This window comes from Lycorma delicatula, chromosome 4 (assembly GCF_047948215.1).
Source record: "Lycorma delicatula isolate Av1 chromosome 4, ASM4794821v1, whole genome shotgun sequence".
In the NCBI taxonomy this organism is placed as follows: domain Eukaryota; kingdom Metazoa; phylum Arthropoda; class Insecta; order Hemiptera; family Fulgoridae; genus Lycorma; species Lycorma delicatula.
Window position 1 is genome coordinate 41,396,030 of NC_134458.1, and position 16,505 is coordinate 41,412,534.

General features: G+C 31.3%; 1 protein-coding gene across 1 annotated transcript; it reads left to right on the forward strand.

The window, feature by feature from the left end:
• The first annotated feature begins 1,404 nt into the window (after nucleotides 1-1,404).
• Nucleotides 1,405-14,909, forward strand: LOC142322599 (legumain-like). Its single transcript, XM_075361674.1, has 6 exons — nucleotides 1,405-1,567; nucleotides 5,318-5,436; nucleotides 7,462-7,644; nucleotides 8,809-8,925; nucleotides 12,898-13,071; nucleotides 14,772-14,909. The coding sequence occupies exons 1-6, from the start codon at nucleotides 1,405-1,407 to the stop codon at nucleotides 14,907-14,909; spliced, it is 894 nt and encodes a 297-aa protein (XP_075217789.1).
• Nucleotides 14,910-16,505: the final 1,596 nt, after the last annotated feature.

Sequence of the window (16,505 nt, forward strand, 5' to 3'; positions counted from 1 at the left end):
GATGTATGCGCAGAAAGGTACAGGTAACGTAAATTATCTCTCATCTACAATCTATGAAGTTAAGTATTTTAATAGATAACAACTACGACCTTCTTGCATAACAGACACGACTAACTTTATACTATGATGACCAGTTGTGATTTTAAATTTACTTTTTACATAATTTAATCTTGATGATAAAAATTGAAGATTAACTTTTCCTGAGGATGGTCGAATGACCGAAAGTATTAGAAAGGACACTGCGGACGAATCGTTGGTAAGGTTGTATTTCATTTATTTATATATAAATAATTTGTGAAGTGCTAAATGAAGTTATAAACGAACGAGTAATGAACATGATTTACTAAAACATTAAAAATTGAAAGTGTTACGCAATCTCAGTTGATCCTACTACAACTATGTCATGTTAACTAATTATGTTTAACTTGCCGTTATCGAGAAAGTAACCGACCGGTTGAAACATTTTTGATATTTTTAGTAAAGGTCATTGAGCTAAAAACATATTTGACGCTAAGATGTCCCTCTTTCAAAAACATGGAATACGAATTAGGTACTGTAGTGGTCAATCATACGATAAATACCTCAGTTATGAGCGGCCAGTACAGTGGAGTACAGGCTCTTGTGAAACGTGAAAATCCAGTAGTTCTTTGGATTTCCTGCACACTCGTTAAATCTTATCGGTACATTAGTCATGATATAATGTTTAGAATGAAAAATATTTTTCGATTTTTTAGAAAAAATATATGTTTTCTTTACCTCATCATCTGAGCACCGTAGCTTCCTCGTTGTAAAATCAAAGGAAAATGTTTGTGGTTCGAAAGATGGAGTAATAATCCCTAAACGAGCTCCCCAATTAGGTGGACGACTAGGTGATTTTTTCGAGCAGAAGCTGTAGGATCAGTGCATAAAGGTTTTGAAAAATACAAAGCTATTTTGTCAGTACTATCCGAAAATAGTGACGAAGCTCGTGCATTATGCCAATACCTTTCGAAATTGGAAACCGCAATATACCTAGCTTTTTGGAATGATGTATTGATAAGAACAAATAAAACAAGTTTGACGTTACAGACATGCGATACAGACCTTAATATATCGTTCCAGCGTTCAAGTCCTAGTAAAGCCAGCTATTTTTACACGGACTTGAATACTAGATCGTGGATACCGGTGTTCTTTGGTGGTTTGGTTTCAATTAACCACACATCTCAGGTATGGTCGAACTGAGAATGTACAAGACTACACTTCATTCACACTCATACATATCATCCTCATTCATCCTCTGAAGTATTACCTAAAAGGTAGTTACCGGAGACTAAACAGGAAAAAGAAAGAGGACCTTAATATATCAATTGCCCTTCTTAAATTCCTCAAATGTTACACTGAGTCACTGTGCATTTTCAAAAGAAAATGCGCAAACAGAACGTAAGGGTTAATCCACCTGGTAATGGTCAATCACAAAATATTGAATTGGGCGGTTCTACAAAAATTCGGATCGAATCATATTTACCCATAACTGATCAGTTAATTGTGTCCTTAGATCAAAGAATTGGAGCTTGTGAAGAAGTTGAAAGTTGTTTTGATTCCTAAGGAATTTACCAAAATTATCTACCGATGACATCGAAAAACATGTCCAAAAAGTATTAGAATTCTACACAGATGAACTCAATGAAAATATTATTCCTGAACTCACAGAATTCACCAAATTGTTTTTATACTATAATGAAGACGAAACCGCGGGCGACGACCAGAACGAGGATGAGGACGAGGACAAAGCCGAAATGAGTAAAATATGTTTTGAGGCTAAGATATTCAATTTGATGTTTGAAAAGACTTACAAGCAGTTTTTCGCAATACATTCATCTTACTGAAAATACATCTCCTCCTTATGACAACTAACTGCACTGATGAAAGGTCATTCTCGAAATTAAAATTATTAAAATCTAGATTGAGAGCTTCAGCAGATTAATCTAGAATAGCCAAGATCGACTAAATTGTACTAGTCTTGAAAGTGATTTATTAAGGCAAATATCATATGATGATATTATTCATGATTTCTCTGAAAAGAAAATGCGAAAAGTATTTTTATAATGGTATCGTATGCAAAATAATATAACTAACCAAATATGTTTCCAATACAATTAACTTTAACGATCATCTCGTGTAGTAAAAGTTGAAAAAATATTTTTCAATGTTATTTGTGTGTATCAAATATGTATTAAGTTTATTGAATACAACCTACCAAAATGTCGTTGTGTCTAACTCTCCGTTTCACACACCGAAGAAGTACTCGACGGCATACAGCTCTCGCTTTCTGGAAGGCGCAGAGCAATTCTGTCGTAGGTCTACGATTGAAATTACGTAGAGCCCTGCGACGATCACTTAGTGCATTTCTGCAGTCTTCGTCCCACCGTGGAACAGCAGGACGACTTGGTTTCCCAGTTGTTAAAGGGATAATTCACTTGCCTGAATATCGAATATCAGGTGTGTAACTTGACAAGTTAGCGGATCGCGCTACCACTATTGTCGTACTGGCAAAAAGAATCATTGTACCCGATTCATTCTGCTTTTCCAACCACCCATCTGCGTAACTGACTCAGAGGCAAATTGCTATTACCGACCAAGAAAACAACCGGTCTGTGATGGCTTCCAAAAACGTTTCTGCAAACGCGCCAGTTAAGACGTGGAAATAGGGATGCTGAACAAAACGAGAGATCGTTGTAAAAAAAATGTACTTGATGAAGATGACACAAACTTGTAGAACACATCATTCAAAACAATAAGCAAAGATCAGAGTTCTGCCTCAGTCGACAAACTATAGTGCCTCGGGAAGAACATGACGATAAGCCCCATGAATAGTGATAGGCATTGAAATCATCGATTATTAAGCAGGGCAAAGGAATCTGTGAAAACAGATTTGTCAGATCATCCTCACTGACATCGGAATTTGGGGAAAGGTACAAATTGTAGATATTTATTTTAAATGGCGTCAATATCTTTACTGATACTACAGAGATGTTTCTATCCTGTGGAATCCGCGTGCCCAATACGACTTCCTTTAGGAAAATAGCCACACTTTCTCGTCCTCTAACCTCAGCCGGATGGTCGCATCTCTCGCAGACGTATCCGCGAAAAGACAATTCATCCTGTGGACGGAGGCGAGTTTCCTGCAGACAGAGCATTAAAGAATTTTTTTCCTTTAGAAGAATTTCGATATCCTCACGCCGAGTATGGAAGCCGCAAACATTACATTAGATAATGTTTGTACCTGTAAAAATTACTTTCTCTTGTTATAACTTCTGTGTGCAGATTACTTTTCAAAACAATCCGTTTTTTTTAATGTATTTTAAAATCTTTAGGAAGTGCTTTACCGATTGGGGACAATTCATCCGCCACCATATCCTTGTAGAAACCTTGAGATGGTGGAGGGGAATTGGTAGCCTGGGAAGATGGAGATGATGTGCCAGACAATGATGTTTTTATAGATTCCTTCACTGGGATCTTAATAGTTTGCTGCGTAATCAGTGGAGCAGGAACCTTATATGATGATGTACCGACTTAACTGGTTTTTGGGTAACCACTACCGGTCTTTCTTGCAGAAGTTACCTTGCATAAGTTACAGTACTCAATGCAATAATAGCAGATGTGAGGAATTTTATTTGTTCTTATAAAGCTTCCACCAATTTGGTTAGTTCTTTACCCGATGCGCATTTTTTTTCTCTTTTTGTATGTTGTTGGAAAGAACCAGTACGAAACTAATGCCAGGTTGGCTGTATTCCTAATGGACCTTTACAGTTAATACATTTTTGTTCTTCAGCGCATGTGCTATCATCACGTCCTGTATGGCTGTAATGTGCACAAACCTGTTCCTTTTGGCAACCAATTTTGGTGTGCCAAAATCCTGACATTGGAAGCAGCAGTCTGGGGTTTGGTTACATGGTCGCACATGAATAGAAAGGTAATTAACCTTTTTTTGGTCAGGAGCGGTTGGACTGTAAGGGTCAGAACTAGCGATGATGTTGGTACATCAACACCATTCTTCCTTCACATAATCCTCTACAGAGACTGTGATGACGACCTCCATAATTACTGGTAGCTCAACGTCAGCCAAGTCACTGCGAAAGATCACTGCTTTGCTAAAATTAAGCGTGTTATGGGGCTCCTCTATCACTCGGTCTGTCCCTTTATACTTAAGGGCTAGCAGTTTTCGGCATTGTTCTTCGTTGCTTTTTTCAACAAGCAGAGCACCACCCCTGAGCATTTTAACAAATTTCAAAGACCCACAAGCTGTTACGATACTCTTATTTATTGTGAAGGGAGGTAATCCTTTTCTCTTTATTAAGGGAAAATAAATTGTTTTCAAAGGATTTACCTTCCTTTTTGTACCTCAAAACAAGAAACCTTATACACGTAAATTTACCAGTGTCCGTAACATTTCTAGTTTTCTTATCACTATTTTAATCTTTGACTGACAATGTCGGTCGAAGTCTCTTCAAACCCCTGTTTTTGTTGGTTTTTTCAATTGGATTAACAATTACTGAAATGTTAATTATAATTTGAGGCTGCCAAACGGTTCCCTCATGTACCGGTGATTTAACAGACCACTCCAGGGCTGTCATTTAACAGCCCTGGAGTTATTGCGCTAGGGCTGCAATAACTGGGTTCACCCTGGTGCCCAGAGGACATCGTTTGAAACTCACTACGTAGTGCTATCCACCCATTGGTACCATAATTTCTACCTTGGGTTTCGGTTGCATTTCTTAAGGTCTCACAACACCACTGAGTGTATGTGTAAGAAGAAAAAGTGTAAGGTGTTGTTCTGTCTGTGTAAGTGTATATGTTGCAATTTGTGTAGTGTTTGTGGTGTAGTGTCCGTGTATGTGTAAGATTCAGCAGCTCAGTATATAGTAGGAAGAAAAACAGCATGGGTTAGGGTCTTGAGAAAGCCAACTCCCAAAATCCTAAATAGTAAGACTCCTCATCAGGATTAATTTGAAAGGGAGTCATTTACAATTTTAAAGTATTATCATGCTTCTTCATAAATCAGAAATATAGTGATACAAAAAGAGAGATAGAAGATATGCGATATTAAAAGTTACATTCTTGGAAAAGAGAAGGAAGTTAATTTACATATTAACAAATTATTATTAAAATTAATTATTTTTTTGGAGGGGGAAACAAAAATGGATGATATTTCATAACCTGTAGAGTTATCTAATAACAACAACAACAAAAATAGTTAAACTGTATGGAAAGAATAAAAATTAAAAAAAGTTTTTACTTTAGTGTATTACTAATTTTTTTGCTACTAATTTCATTTCAGTTTTGGCAAGTACAGCAGCAGCCACTGATGAACTAGCCTGGGCATGTTATTGTGATTATAAAAATTATCCTTGCTTGGGAGATTTATACAGCATCAACTGGATGGAACACTTAGATTCTGTAACTAAACTGACTTCATAACTAAGCATAGTTAACATGTTTACATAATTGGATTATGTAAATGTCTCAAATTATGTTGATGGGATTTTTGTATAAAATGATACACACTTTTGTAAAGTAAATAGAAGCAGAGTAATATTACATTAATATTCTAGATAAACCTCTCAGTTTTGTAAATTTTTATTTATTGCATTATTTAATTAAGTGCTTCCTAAATATTATTCTCTTATGTAATTGCAACTTAACTAAAAAAACATTCTCAGTATAATTTTAATTGTGAAAATACCTCACTTTATTTAACAACCTAAAACTTCAAATGAAAGTTCTTTTATAGAATTAACAAAAGAATAAAACATAATGAAATCAATAGTTGAATTTGTTATTTATTTCATATTGATTTTTATTTATTAATAACATATATATGAATATGTTAGTGTCATTCATAACCATAATGATTGTTTTAGGTAATCAGACACAAGTTACCAATCACTCCCAGAAATTTCATTGGCCAGAATACACAGAAATAGAAAGGCATTCCATGACAGGCTTTCTAATAAAAGTGAGGAGTGAAGTGGTTTCTTGATGTCTTCTTCTTTGTGGCATATATATATATATTGTTACATGTCAGCACTTCAAACCCAACAAAATTTTGATGATATTCAGCTCTTCAAATGATACTTTTCACCAGTCAACCACACAGGTGCTTACACCTCTGGTTCATAATTTCAGTAGTATAAGAATGACTGAGATAGATATGTAAAGTAACAAATTAATTTACCCTTTTCTTTTATCAAGTAATTCGTTGTATATGCATTTCCTAATAGTATATGAAACAAATTGGGCAAATTTTGAGTTGTACATGTATTATACTTTTTGGTAATTCCATATGAGTGATATCTTGTGGAGTCAATAATTCTCATTAATATAATTGATATTTTGGTTTTCAAGCAGTGAAAAAACCATATCTTTGGTTGTTTCCCATGAAACTAAACAAAAAAAATTAATTACCCAGTAGGTTTGTTATTGACATGTTGAATGTATTTGGAATTATTTTAGACTAGTGTTACCCAAATCAGTGTTCATATAAGTAGCTATATTGTTATAACAACAAAATAATTTTATCATAAGTTCTCATAGATAAAGTAGCTGGTTGTTTTAAATTATAAATTCAAAATAATGTTTTAAATACTAGTTTAAAAAAAAACTGAACTAATTTCCCTGCAATAGTTATAATTTGTAATCTCCAGTAACATTATGTAAATTACCATTTTTTGAGCCAGTTTGATATGAGTATTTTATTCCTTTTACTGTTTACTTTATAAAATGTGTCATTGAATTAGCTTGAATTATTTTCAATAAACTGATCTTTTTCTGTGCTTCAAACCACTTATTATTATTTCTGTTACATTGAGGACCTCTTAGAGTAAAACACATAGTTCCTCCATCTTCATCACTCCCAATGTCTTTTTATTTCTTTTCTTGAATTGTATCCTCTATCATTACTTCATCTCTTATCATTGACATACTGGTTTATTACTGATATCCATCTATACTCAAGTGATGTCTCATAAGTGTTTGTATTGTCAGTTCCTTTGGGGTAGTTTTTAAAAAAAAAGAAATGTTACTTCATGCTATAAGATAGCTAATTCAATAATAAGTTATACCTGTAATAAGTCTTAATTGTATAAATCCCTCAGTTGCAAGCCTAATCTATCATAATTAAGAAATTAAGTTTTGTAAGAAATAAAAATTTTATTGACAAAGGATTAATGTTTCATGAAATGGATAGGGAGACATAGTTTAATCAATTCTCTTTCCCCTTCTAGCACTTGCGATAATATTTCAAGTGATAACTCCTAGTAAAACAATACAAATTAAATTATATTTGAAATGTAATATAATCAATTATTTATATAAGTTTATTGTTGGCATTGACTAGTAAATATGATATAAAAGCAATTTATTACATTTATAGTAATAAATTGTTTTATATACATACATATATATATATATTTTTTTTTACAGAAAATTCCAGAAACAGAAAATCTCTATGATCAGTATCAGAAAATTAGAACATTAACAAAAGCGAGTCATGTAAACTTGTATGGAGATTTGATAACTGGAGCAAGCTACACAAAAGATTTTTTTGGACCTAAAAATGAAACCTTTGATGATAGTAAAAATACCAATTTGGAAAGTATCAAAAAAGTAGTACAAGTGAAATCTGAATTTTATTGACTATTGAATTTCTTCTTTATCAAACTAAAGAACAGTTTTAGAAAATTATTTTTTTTTAGAATTGATTACTCAGTGAATTTTTGCAGGCAAAACATTAAAGCCCACCAGGCTGGTCTAGCATTATCGCATATCAGCTGATTTTGAAGTCGAGAGTTCTAAGGTTCAAATCGTCTTAGTAAAGGCACACATTTCAGGAATGGTCAACCTGTGACTGTACAAGACTACATTTCATTTACATTCATACATATCATTCTCATTCATCCTCTGAAGTAATACCTTCAGAGGATTTAGCCTCTGGAACCAGAGGCTAAACAGAAAAATAGAGGCCAAAACATTACTAAAGAATTGTGAATTGCAATAATTTTTGTCTTTTCAAGAGGTCATGCCCTTTCAAAATAAAATAGTTTGGTATTACCTTACTTTAATGGTTCATCTTTTATTCAGAAGTACTTACTTGCATTTTCATGCATGAAAATCATAAGCTGCATGAAAATGCAGCTTATGATTTTGTTTTAATGTTAAACTTAATTATTTTTCAGATTGATTATCATAATTTAATTTATTTAAATCTTTTACTGTTGATAAATGTACAGATTAAGAAGCTGTTATAGGTCTTTTATAAATTTAAGCAACTGCACCTTTTAGTACCATAATAACAACTTCCCAAATTCTCATAATACAAACTTCTTTCTGAAAACAACCTAAATGTTAAGCATAGTTACACAAGAAGTAATTTAAATACATCTCTTGAATAAATTACAGTAAGAGATTGAATTTTGAATCTTATCTGATGTTTCTCATCAGTGACAAAAAAAAAAACATTTTGTTATCTTATTTAAAAATAAAAATACACAATTTCATCTAAAACAAAGATCATATTATCAATAGAAAAAAAAAAATTTTTCTGGATAATAATTTTAAAAATAAACAAATGTGAAATAAGGATTTATTAATACTCGTATAATATTTGATAAACTAATTTTCATAAATAACTTATTTTTAATATAAGCTGTAATTTAATTTTACTGAATGGTTGTAACTTGTAGTTACAAGGAAGTTTTTGGATAATGATTTTAAAATCATTGCATTAAAAAAAGATACTTATGTTTATTGCTTTTATTTTCTACTTTTTAGGGGAGTGGAGTTCCTAGTCATGAAGTAGCATTACAGTGGATTAAACATATGTCACAAAATGGAAGTAATGCTCTAGAAAGAATGAGATACTCACTAATGGCTGTAGAAATTGAAAGAGTAATTATCACTTATTTTGTTTTTACATGTATTCAAAATATAGGGTGATTTCTTTTATGAGAATTCCTATGGAACCATTCCTTATGCTATGTTTTATATTAAAAAGTGTATTCTGTTCTTCATGTATACAGTTTTCTTCTTTTTTTAACAACTTTTATTCTTTTAAAAAAATGTTATACTATCTTCATAGATGCATGAGATTCAGATTTCTATCAGTTGCATTATCTTATGCAAGGTATGCATTGGTATATGCTGAACTACACAAAGCATTCATTTTAATTTAAAAAAAAGGATTATTATGGTACATAAAGGGTATTATAAATAAAGAAGAAATCCCAAGAATTTAACTTAAACAGAATTTAGTACTATACTGAGATTTTAAAAAATTATAATTTTGAAAAATCTTATATTTGTCAGCAATGTGTTGATGGTTTTTTTGTACTAAAATCAAATTGTTTCTGATGTTCATTGGTAGCTTTCACTAATGTAAATAGCTATTTTTTTGTAAAATTTCACAGCTGATTCATTGTCAACATCAGTTTTTCTTTAGTCAAAAGTTTTTTTAGGTTTTTTGAGAAAAAATGAATTTTTACAATCTAATATATAAATGAACACTACGATATTTTTTTATAATTGTACTTCAAAAATCTGTAAATTTTAATTATCTGTTTTTAAATCAAAAACTAAATCAGTGTTATATAAATGGTAAATGAACTGTAATTTATTCATTATGATTCTAAATAATAAAAACAAAAATTCTGCTCAACCAATGGATTGAATTTATAATAAAAATACTAAAAACACTCAGTCTTTTTATAATATAGAGTGGGCAAATATCTCTCCTTATTCTATAAAATAAACATATACACATACCACACACTCATATATATATGAAAAAATAAATATATTAGTATATGTATACGAGGTGAATCTATTAAATAATGAGACTGATATAATGACTCACCTTTATACAGTAGTGATAAAATAATCCAGACACAGTTGTTATTTATTTAATAAAAAGTAACTACTTAAAAAAAGTCATACCTGTACAATTTGTGAATATCTAGTCATTTATATATCCTCCTTTAATCTTAATCACTTCACGTACATGATTTGCCATTGATTCAACAAGAGTAATTCATATTTTTTTGATTTCATCATTATGAGACCATACCAATATTACTGGTTTAATGAGGTTAATTTTTATGGTACAATTCATTCTTGAGAGTAGTTTTTTTAATATTGACCAATGATTTTCAATTGAGTTTTAGTCTTGTGAATTCTTTAAAAACATTTTTCAGTTTTTTGGCATATGTGTATGGCATGGCGCAAAATCTTTCTGGAATGCTCCACTGCCTTGTGGGAACTTGTTTTGAAGTTGTGTCAACAACTATTCCTTCAGAATCTTGATATATCCTTCACTTTTCAACATACTATCTATTGGAAGTAATGTAAAAAGACCTTCAAATATGAAACAAACACAAAAAATTTTTTCTGGAGATGTTTAACTGATTGTTGGATATGAGCCAGTGATCTATTTTCATCTGATGCTTTTCTAACGTATGGAACTCTTGCCCCTAAACATAAAAATATGACTCAGAAAACATAACATTTTTTCCATTCTTCTTTGGTCCAGTTAGCATGTGCTTTGGCCCACAAGAAACTTTTTTGTGCAAAAGCAGCTTTTAACCATGACAATGTGCAATTTTTGGTGTTAAAAGCTGCTTTTTAACTGGCCAGTGAGCTTTCTGTCTAGCTGCAAGAAGTTGGTATCTAAGAGTTGTTACATGCAAATCTGTTCCACTGGCTGCTAATTCTCAATTTAAGTCTACAGAAGATAATTTTGGATCAAGTTTACTTTTTCTCACTAATAACACCAGTCAATAATAGAAAAGTTGTTTGAAAACTAAAAACTGATTGTTATAGATTTTTATATGCTGGTTTCAGGAAGAATAGTAAAAAAATTCCATCACATACTATTTTTTCACTTAATCAATTTTTTTATTATTCTCAAAATTGTTAATCAATATTTTATTTATAAAATGCTGAATAAAAAATTAGGCTTGTGTTAATTTTTTTGATACTTTATTATTATTTTGGTTATATGGAATGAATAAAAGTAGTGTTCATAGTTTTAGTTTGATACAGTAAGATGAGTGACTAATAAGATGTTGTAAGTTGTAATATTATTAGTTAGAGTGACTTCATGAGTTATCTTCGTCAAGATATTAAGCTAGGGTGATAACTCACTCATTCCTACTCCCTTTCACTCTACTGAAATAAAAATAAATCAGTTGCAATTAGAACATTATGTTGACAGGTATTGCTAATGTTAAATAGTTTTCTAAACCTTCTATGATTTTTTAATTAAAAAAATGAAATAAACTTTCAAAAAACACTATTTATATCATGAAAATTGCTAAATAACAAAAGAGAAATAACCTCACATTTCACAGACAACTTAAAAAATGGATGTGGTCAAGCATGGTAGCCACAACATAGAAATAAACAAAACATTCCTTGTGTTTGGATTAATTTTCATGTTATTGCACTTCCAATCGCAAGCTTTATTATTTTTTGTTCAGAAAAATCTCTCATGTGTCACTATTCATACTTGAGACTTTTCAGAAAATGTGTGAAGTATATGTAAAACTTCTTTGTTTCTATACCATTATGGACATAGCAGGTTTTTCTGAATTATTGTTATTTCACTTGATAAAATATTTTGTATGTTTCTCTATGCATATGAGAAGTAATGGAAAGTGAGACAATTAATAGATAAAAAAAAGCATAATAATCACAGTATAAGTGATGGGCAAGATAATCCTGAAGATAATGATGTAAGTGAGTTGGTGGAGATATACATATGGTTCTAAGAGTGAATTAATCACATTTTTCATTTTTTGAAGAGAATTATCAATCAGTTAATTCTACTGACAGTGATGAATAATATAAGGAAATGTGTAAGAAGAAAGGAAACAAAAAACGCTGGCAAAGGGTTACTGTCTTTGGCCTTAGTTTTTATTTCAAATATGCTTAAGGATTTTTTAATATTAATGACTTCATTAAATAATATTTTAAGTACAACTGTAAAAAAGATTAAAATATTCAGTAAAAAAATTTTGGTCTAATTCCCCTATACCAAATGGTTTTTAATAAAACGTTTTCCCTATTAAAAGCACAGTTTAACCACGTTTATTTTATATCTTGATTAAATTATGAATTAACTGTATGTTCTGTGATGCTGCTCTGATCAAGATTTTACCATGGTTTCTTTTGAGCTATTACATTTTTTGTTATTACATTTCCTTGATCAATTTATTCTAACTTAAATTATATGCCATGCCTTTATCTTGGCACAATGTTCATGGATCCTAAGTTTGTTTAAAAAATGTAATTTCTAGCACCAGCTAAATTTTCTATTACTGTACATATTGTTTAACAAATGGATCAGCCACTTTGATATCAAGTTAGCGGTTACAGAATTTATATAAAAAGCTGAGAATTAGTAAATAATATGCATGTACAGTAAGTATCTTAATTTCATGTTCATTTCTAACTATTAATGGCTGATTTTCCAATATTTTAATTCATAATTAAAGCCAATAAATGGTTAATTCTGCAACAGCTTAATTACAAATTTTCAAAGTGATACAGTCAGCTTGATGAATCTAAAATTAAAAAATGGGACATCAAATTTTTTTTCAAAACAAAATTGTATTTGTTTTGAAAGAGTTGATAAAATCAGTGTGTTGTGTGTAACAATGCAAAAAATGTAAGCAACTTTAAAGCTTAACACTTGAAATTATTTAACGGTAGTATTCACTTTTATAAAAATATTAGTCACATTTAATAAAGCACTCTCTGAAGAAAACTGAAGTTAAATTGAATTTAGCTATTTTATATACACCTTAAAATTTATATTCAAATTATAACAGAAAAATTAATAATTGTTCATTCATTGCTTTACAGAAACGTGAATTAGTTGACACGACAATTCATGAAATACTGAAGAGAATAGCTGGAGAAGATAAGGAATTCTTAGATACTACTGAAAACAAGCACAATAAACTTAACATGGAGATGTTTGATTGCTATGAAAAAGTCTATCGTCATTTCAGCCAACAATGTTTTAACATGAATAAGGTAAGTTTTAATGAAAGAATCCTTTAACAACATATTTACATTGTTTAATAAATTTAATAAACATTAAATAAATTTATTTATAAATAAATTTTATATTGTTTAATAAAATTAAATGACAGATTATAGGACATTTGTTGACATTATCTGCCAATTAGTGTAAAGTCTAGACAGTACTGTGGAGGTGTAAAGTCACTTTAATCTTCCTAAAAAGATTTGAGGAAAGTTTTATGGGATGTGTCTTAATCGATTTTTCTCAGAAACATACATTACTAGAAAGGGAGAGCCGAATGAGCCAGAATAAAAATGTGTATATCCAGCAGTTTTACTTTCATGGCTTCTTAGCTCTAGAGCTATGCTGTTAGAAGGAAAGTGCGGTAATCAGTCAAAAAAAGAGGTATGAGTTTATTTTGCATTTCTTGACATTTCATGACCCAGGGACTCCAAAAAAACAAAAACATGTAGGGGATAATGTTCTTATATACATATGTATGTATGTAGATGTGTTTGAAGCTTAATAACTTACAACTAGATTAACCAATTTTGATGAAATTTGGCACAGAAACTCGTGTATATGAGGCGATCTGTTATTAAAATTTGGGGTCAATATCTCCAGGGGGTGGGATAGATGGTCTCTTTGTGGGTCAAGTTTCCTAAAATCTTGCAAACGTAATCCCACTTTATATTAAACTCTGTAAAAGCATACATGTTTATCTTATTATTTAAAAAAACAAAAATTTTGCCCCCAAATTCTCCTCCCCCTTCCAAAAAATCGAAAAAAGGCTATCTTTTTATTTATTGCCCATTTTTTAACTGGATTTTTTTTATGTCTTCCTAAGCACAGTAGTAGTGTAAGTGGCCCAAAAGAAAACTTTGGGGTAATATTGGGGATGGTGGAGCTGATCAAAGTTTAAAAATATTGAACTTTTTAAAAACTTTTTTAGATTATTTAAATTTTAATGGTAATACTACAATAAAATTTCATCATAATTCATCCCAGCCTAAAAAAAAATCATAGGTAACTTTTTATTGGTCGTATATTTTTCATTGGAATTTTTTTTTGTTTCTTTCATTTAACATAGTAAACACAGACAAATCAAAACGTTTTCTTGATAGGTTATTTTGTGAGTGGGAGAGCAGAAAAAATTAAAAAAATTAAATTTTATGAATTTTTTAAACTTTATTCATATATTATTATTTTTCCACTATACGTATACTCATAAGAATAAATAACTAATGCCGGGAATGTATAACAACTTTGTTGTCAGCTTTTTTTCAACTCATGGTGACATTATCAAAATCAACAGCTTGAAATATTATTACAATGTGGAGACTAAATTAAAATCTAATTTCAAAATGAAAATATAATTGCACAAAATTTTCTTAATATAAGAATTATTATCAAAATTTTAATAAATTTAATCATTTAGTTAATTGTGTGTTCAAGTGTTACTGGTGAGAATGTGGCTGCTACTTGTAATAACTGTTTTATTGTAATGCTTTTCTACATATACATGTATTTTGTGGTTAGATATTTATGGTGACATCCTATCTAGTAAGATGTTTAGAAACTGAATTGGACTGCTCAGGCTCTTTTCTTAGCTGTTTTCTACCCTCAATTTATATGATTATGTAATTTATTATGCAATAACTGTTTTAATTGGAGCACTTTATACAATAATGATATTATTTCTTTCTTTCAGAATCCATATGTTTTTAAGCATTTTTATAAATTTGCTAATATCTGCCTCCTGGGTTCATTGGATTATCAAGAAAAGACTATGAAAGCAGTTAATGAAGTTTGTGGACACAACTTCCCACAAATAACTGATACTCTGTGATTATTATATATAAATAATATTAAAGAATTAATCCATAAAAAAAGCATATAAAAATAAAGCTGTTTTCATTTACATTTATTTTGGCAGGTTTTTGGGGCTATATATATATATATATATATATATATATATATATATATATATATAGCTGTTACCAAAGTATGGCAACCTTAAATAACTTTTCTATATTTAAACATTACAAATTGAAAATTAGCAAATACTCCTACTTTGAAACAACATAAGCAACCAAATTTAAGAACACCTCCACAGAGCGAAGACTAAATCTTAAATCAATTAAATTTTATACAGTGTATACATTCAACACAGTGTAATTAAATAAAATGACTTCTCTAATGATAACAATTAATAAATATTTAAAGTACACAAATTCTCTATACAAAATATGTGCATAAAATATTTAATGTTGTAGATAATAAGCAATATTATATTACTTTATTCTCATTTATTGTTTTCTAATATTATTTTAGCTCCATTTAGTATAACAAATTGTTAAAAACTTAAAGAAAATCATAATATCAGTATTTAAAAAAAATATTTGTTTTCAACCATAATATATATATATATATATATATATATATATATATAGATATTTTTTTTCATTCCATACTCCCCTGGGCCAGACATACAATCAAGTAAAGCTCAGCCCAGGAGACTGTCCTTTAACTCAAATGAGCCCCCCTGCCTACCGGCAGAATGTCTGGCACGGCAGGTCGGTTCACCAGTTGGATCTTTAAATTGCCTGCCCCAAATGCCTAGGGAGGGTTAACTAGGCCTGACTATGTCGTTCCTGGGCCCCCGCAGGGACCGGGACTTGGTCAGTCAATTGTCTGCCTCTAACCACCAGGAGGAGGGAATCGAGCCCAACTATGTCATTCCCAGGCCCCCACCCAGCGACCAGGACTCAATCTTTAATTTAACCCCTACCTGATCTCTCAAGGAGTCCCCAACTGCTCATCGGAACAAGCACAACTTGGCATGCTGGCCCTCCCGGTTGGGGCTGCCCTACCCATCCCTAGACTAACTAAAAACCCCTTCTTCTACTCTCTTCATCCTTTACATGCAATGTTGTTCTAGCAAATTCATCAACCCTTCTCTAACCATCTTTGGATACTAATATATATCCTATCAACTCTTCTGGTTTCAGGTCAGTAATACCAGCATGCTTGCGCTGTTCCCTCCACTCTGGGCACTGAAGTAGTGTGTGTACTACGTATCGCAAACTCCGCAATACATGCAAACCGATGATTCTCTCCTGCCAATCCTGGGCAAATAAACTTCAAAGTTCCCATGGCCCGATAACAATTGCTTCATGTAAAAACCCAGCCCGCCATGATCTCTAGTATACCATTCGATCAAATCGGGTATAAGCCGTCTGGTCCAAGCTGCCTTCTCACCCGTGCACCATTGCTCCTGCCAGATGTGCAGAGTCCTTGCCCTCAATTCAGACTTAGTGCCACCAGAATGCTTGCAAACTCGCTCCTGGATCAGAAGGTTGATGAGGGGAACCCCTGCCAAATACATAATGTCTCATAAGTCCGTAGGATGCCACCATGCCTAGTAGGGATTTGTGGTGAATTC

Coding starts and splice junctions, on each gene's coding strand:
- LOC142322599 (XM_075361674.1), top strand. CDS start 1,405: ATGCGCAAACAGAACGTAAGGGTTAATCCACCTGGTAATGGTCAATCA. Junction 5,437..7,461: donor GGATGGAACACTTAGATTCT/GTAACTAAACTG, acceptor TTTTTTTTACAG/AAAATTCCAGAAACAGAAAA. Junction 13,072..14,771: donor AATGTTTTAACATGAATAAG/GTAAGTTTTAAT, acceptor TCTTTCTTTCAG/AATCCATATGTTTTTAAGCA.